Here is a 4755-nt window from a genome sequence, read left to right as displayed (position 1 = left end):
CAGAGGGCAGCGACGTGGCGCTGGGCCCCGGGCTGCTGGGGCGGCCGGACAAGGTCCACGGGGGCAGCGGCCGGGGTGCGGCACTGCTGGGGAGCACGCCTGGCTGGGATGGGGCTCCTCACCTGGGGCTGGGCAATCCCAGCACGAGATAAAACCAGGAAAGTGGTTTTGTGTAGGAAAACAAAGTAACACGAGCTTGGCTTGTTCAGCTCAACTTGACTCAAGCAACATGGTGCCCAGAACTGAAGGCGGCTTGTGCAGTTGGGTAAAGGGATAAAGGCAAGATGTAAGGTGGGTGTGGGGAGAACACATCAAGCAGCATTCAGCTAAGCCAAGTGTTGCTGTGCCAGACACTGAGGATGATGCGTAGAACACTGATTTTGGGAGGAAAAGGTGATTTCTTTGCATGGAAAACATTGGTGTCTTGGAGAAGGGCTGTGGTGCTGGTCAAAGTTTAAGGAAGTCCTTGGGCAGGAGCAAGAGCAGAGTAGATTCCTGGAAGCCCCTTGTACCCTGCCTTAACAATTAGGGATTAGCTTAATTGCAGCAGAGTGAAAGCAGAAGTTGCACAAGTGCTATCTGGTGCTTATCTCGCAGCGGGCAGGGAGGCTGACGACATCGTCAACTGGCTGAAGAAGCGCACGGGCCCCGCGGCTGCCACCCTGGCTGACCCTGCTGCAGCTCAGGCCCTGGTGGACTCCAGCGAAGTGGTGGTGATCGGGTTCTTCAAGGTAAAGTCTGTGTTTTTGTTTAGAAGCTCTTGTGTGTGTTTGGGGCTTTCCCTGCTCTGTGTCCTGTGGGACTTGCCAGCTGGGGATGGCTCCATGTTGTGAAACACTGGCTGCCCTGCCTTACTTGATCTTCTGGTTCCTCGCTGGTGAGCCCTGGGATGTTTGTGCTTGGTTGGATGTGTCCATGTGAGACACCTCTCTGTGTTCCCAGGATTTGACATCAGAGGCTGCAAAGGAGTTCCTGTCAGCAGCGGAGGCTGTGGACGACATTCCTTTTGGAATTTCCTCCAGTGCCGAGGTCTTTACCAAGTACCAGCTCAGCAAGGATGGGGTGGTCCTCTTCAAGAAGGTACTGGCTTGTGCAAAGCACTGTGTTGGAGTCTTCTGCCTCTTTAATGAGCCCCACTGGAATGAGGGCAGCTCAGCCCTGGAGCTGCTGGGTCTGGGTCCAAGCAGAGCCTCTGCTTGCTGCCTGGGTCTGGGGACAGCACAGCCCTGGTCACACCATGAGTCAGACCCTCCTGGCTGCAGGGACACACACATTGTCCCCCCTGAGCTGGAGCTGAGCTCTCCATGGCAGCCACCGTGCCCTTGTGCCTTCAGACACACACAGAACTGACCCTGCAGCTCAGTGGGGGCTGTGGCCTAGAGCTCTTCTGTCCCTCATGCTGCTGAGGCTCCTGGGGTGTCATGATTCCAGAGTTCCTAAGAGGCTTTGCAGCCCCAGCTGATCAGGCTGGGTTGTGTGCAGAGGGGTGCTGGTCACCTGCAGAACCAGGGGTAAACTTAACTGGTGCATTTTACTGCCAAATCTCGAGTGACCAAGATGAAGTCCCAGGTTTAAGAAGACATGTAGATGTTCCTCGGACTTGGTGGTGCCACATGTGTGGGTGAAATGAGGCAGGACAGAGCTGCTTTGGGCTCAGACTTGCTGGACCTGTAATCTGGTCACTCATGGGTCTGACCAGTTAGAGGTGAGAGAGGCTAAAGAGTTGAGTGAATTTATTTGTTTCTTTGTTCAGCTAAACTGGCATATTTTATTCCACTGCATCTCTGAAGTTATTTTTATGGTGCCTGAAGTTGATAGACCTAAATTCTCAGGGGTCTCAGATCAGGTTGGGATGCAGGAAATTCCCTGGCTAATGAGTTCACTGTGCTTGGGTTTTGCAGCTGGAAAGGCTGGGGTGGGTGAAGGGAGCAGTGTCATGTTCTTGGCTGGGTAACTGCTTTTTTCCACCCGTGTCTTTGTGTGATCCCAGTGCTCTATCCATGGTCACAGCTGGGCTGGAGCTGCCATTTCCAGGGAATTTCTCTACTCATGTTTGTGTCCTTTAGCAAAGGCTGGACTCCAAATGAAAACACTCCTCTAGAGCTGACCAGTCCTTGGGTTGTGGGGACACCCAGCATTGGGCTCCCAGCAGGGTGGTGAGTGAGGTGGCTTTGAGGTGGTGGTTGCACTGGGCCTTTGGCTATGACAGATTATTGCTTTGGGTTGGTTCAGTTACCTGAGTGTTCATGGTCACCTCTCCATGGGATGGGCTGGTGTTGGCTTGGGTCAGCTCTCCATGGGATGGGCTGACTGGTGTTAACTTGATCCTATATATGACCCTCTGAGCCTCATGTCCTGCCAGCTCTGTTACTGCTTCCTCTGCTTCAGGAGAGCTGGAGTAGGAGCTGACAGTGGAGGGATTTTCAAGCTGTTTTCTGTACGTGCTGTCAGCTTGGACACATCTGGAGTGAAAGGTGGCTCTGCACTTAGCAGCTTGTGTCAGGAGCAGGAGGGTCCTTGGCCTGAGAGGCCCTGAGGGCCAGGGCACTGCAGGGGGGCTCTGAAGAGAGGAGCTGAGATGCCTGTAGCCTTTGGGTGCTGCTCCTTGTTCATGTCTCGGTGTGATGCCATGGTGGTGCTGTGGGAGCTCTTGGATGTGTCCACACACACCAAGGTGAAAATGAGCACCAGCAGTAACCAGACATCAGGGCACAAGAACCAGATGGTTTATGTTACCAGTTATTAAGTCTTTGGACTTTGACTCAGCATCCTGTGGCTAGTTGGGTCTAAACTGTGAGGGTTTGTTGGTGAGATCTTCTCATCTCATTCCCTGTGACAATTGTCCAGACTGCAGAGCCCTCCAGCAGCTGCGCTGGGGCCACGTTGGATGCTCTTTGAGGTATCTACAGAGTCAGTGCCAGTGTAAAGTGTTCTGCTCAGCTCTTAGCTGGGGCTGGTGTGCTTCCCCTGGCAGGAGGTTATCTGAGTCCACACTCTCCCTTCTGCCAGTACCTGGAGCCTTGCCCTGCCCTGGAATTGCTGCATTATCTGCCACATCCTCTCTCTAGCCCTGATGGCCCTCAGCAGCTGTTCCCTTTCCAGGCTGCCAGGGAGGCTTCTGAGAATCCTGGGCAGGAATACAGGTGATGTCCTGATTGGAACAAGGATCTGGCACCTCTGGTGGTGTGTGTGTGTCAAACACGTGCTGTCAGCTCCAGAAGCAGGGACTGAGCTGACCCAGGCCCCTTCCCAGCTGGCTGCGCTGCCGGCGGCCCCAGTGCTGTGGGGTCAGGGTGTGTCTGTGTTAGCACCACTGATCCCAGGGCAGGACCTGCCCCTGCTCCCACCCCTTCTCACTGCTCTGTTGCCCCCTGCAAGGAGCCTCTCGAGGTCCTTGGTCACCAGTTTCACAAACTGTTCTGTGACTGCAGAATGAAGCCAGGATCCAGGCTGGCCAGCTGGCTCCTGCTCCCCTCTTGCCGCTCGGTTCCCATGGGCTGTGGAAGTGTTCTCATCACAGGATGTCTGTGTTTTGCAGTTTGATGAAGGCCGTAACAACTTTGAAGGGGATCTCAAAAAAGAGAATGTACTGAATTTCATCAAGTCCAATGCATTGCCCCTGGTCATAGAGTTCACGGAGCAGGTAGGTCTTTGGGTGTCCACTGTTACACCACAGCTCCTGTAGGAGCAAGCAGCTCTGTGGTCCTGTTTTATCTTAGAGCTGACACTAGCTTGGGCTTCTGGAGGCTAGTGCAGAACCCATGGGGAGGGAGGCAGAGGCTTGCTATTCAGGTCAGTCCTTTAGTACCAGAGGCTCCTGTGGTCGGTCAGAGTAGCAGAGACAAACTGATTTACCTCCCCTCTAAAAACAGTGTTTTCTGCTTCTCAGACTGCTCCTAAAATCTTTGGAGGAGAAATCAAGACTCATATTCTGCTGTTCCTACCAAAAAGTGTGTCTGACTACCAAGGGAAGCTGGACAACTTCAAGAGTGCAGCTGGAAACTTCAAAGGGAAGGTGAGATGGGCCAGTTCAGCTCTGTCTCATGCATGCCTGGGTGTGAAGTGTTGGTAAGCAAGAGGTGCTTGTCCTCACCACATGCCTTTGACTTTTTTCCCCCAAAGATTCTGTTCATCTTCATCGACAGCGACCACAGTGACAACCAGAGGATTTTGGAGTTTTTTGGCCTCAAGAAAGAGGAGTGTCCAGCTGTGCGTCTGATCACGCTGGAGGAGGAGATGACCAAATACAAACCTGAATCAGATGACCTCTCAGCAGACAAGATCAAAGAGTTCTGCAACAAGTTCCTGGAGGGCAAGATCAAGGTAATGAAGATAAATGCTGCTGGTGGCAAACCTGCTGGGATAACAAAAGGCTCCCTGTGAGGAGCTGTGCGAGTCACCTGGAGAAAACCCCCTCAATTAAGGTCTGGAGCAGGCCTTGTTCTGGGAAGGGCGGCAGAGCTGCTGGGGCACAGAGGCTGGGGGTGAGCTGTGCTGGCACCTGAGCACAGGCAGCCTGTGAGCTGCCCCTCCTGCTCCCTGGGTGTTGATCCAGCTGCAATCCTTGCCAGCAGCCGGGAGGTGTGAACTTGGGTGAGACACTTGGAGTGCTGGAGGTGGCTGTGAGCAGCTCACCCTGTGGGGACTGTTCAGCCAAGCTCAGTCCCCTGGGAATGGTGCTGTCAGCAAAACTGCTTCCTTCCCACAGGGCTCGATTGCAGTTCTCTCTGCACTTGAGCACCTGCTATTCCTGCT

General features: G+C 53.8%; 1 protein-coding gene across 1 annotated transcript in view; it reads left to right on the top strand.

The window, feature by feature from the left end:
- Window positions 1–4755, top strand: part of P4HB (prolyl 4-hydroxylase, beta polypeptide) — a 9469-nt gene that overhangs the window by 2638 nt on the left and 2076 nt on the right. Inside the window, exons 2-7 of the mRNA XM_010008689.1 lie at window positions 4–75; window positions 598–731; window positions 943–1080; window positions 3539–3643; window positions 3890–4015; window positions 4123–4323. Of these exons, the coding sequence (XP_010006991.1) occupies window positions 4–75; window positions 598–731; window positions 943–1080; window positions 3539–3643; window positions 3890–4015; window positions 4123–4323 (776 nt within the window). The remainder of the gene's footprint in view (window positions 1–3; window positions 76–597; window positions 732–942; window positions 1081–3538; window positions 3644–3889; window positions 4016–4122; window positions 4324–4755) is intronic.

Source organism: Chaetura pelagica, unplaced genomic scaffold (assembly GCF_000747805.2).
Source record: "Chaetura pelagica isolate M959 unplaced genomic scaffold, ChaPel_1.0 scaffold962, whole genome shotgun sequence".
NCBI classification, from domain to species: domain Eukaryota; kingdom Metazoa; phylum Chordata; class Aves; order Apodiformes; family Apodidae; genus Chaetura; species Chaetura pelagica.
The sequence above is the reverse complement of the archived record's forward strand: the minus strand, read 5'-3'. Positions and strand labels throughout refer to the sequence as shown.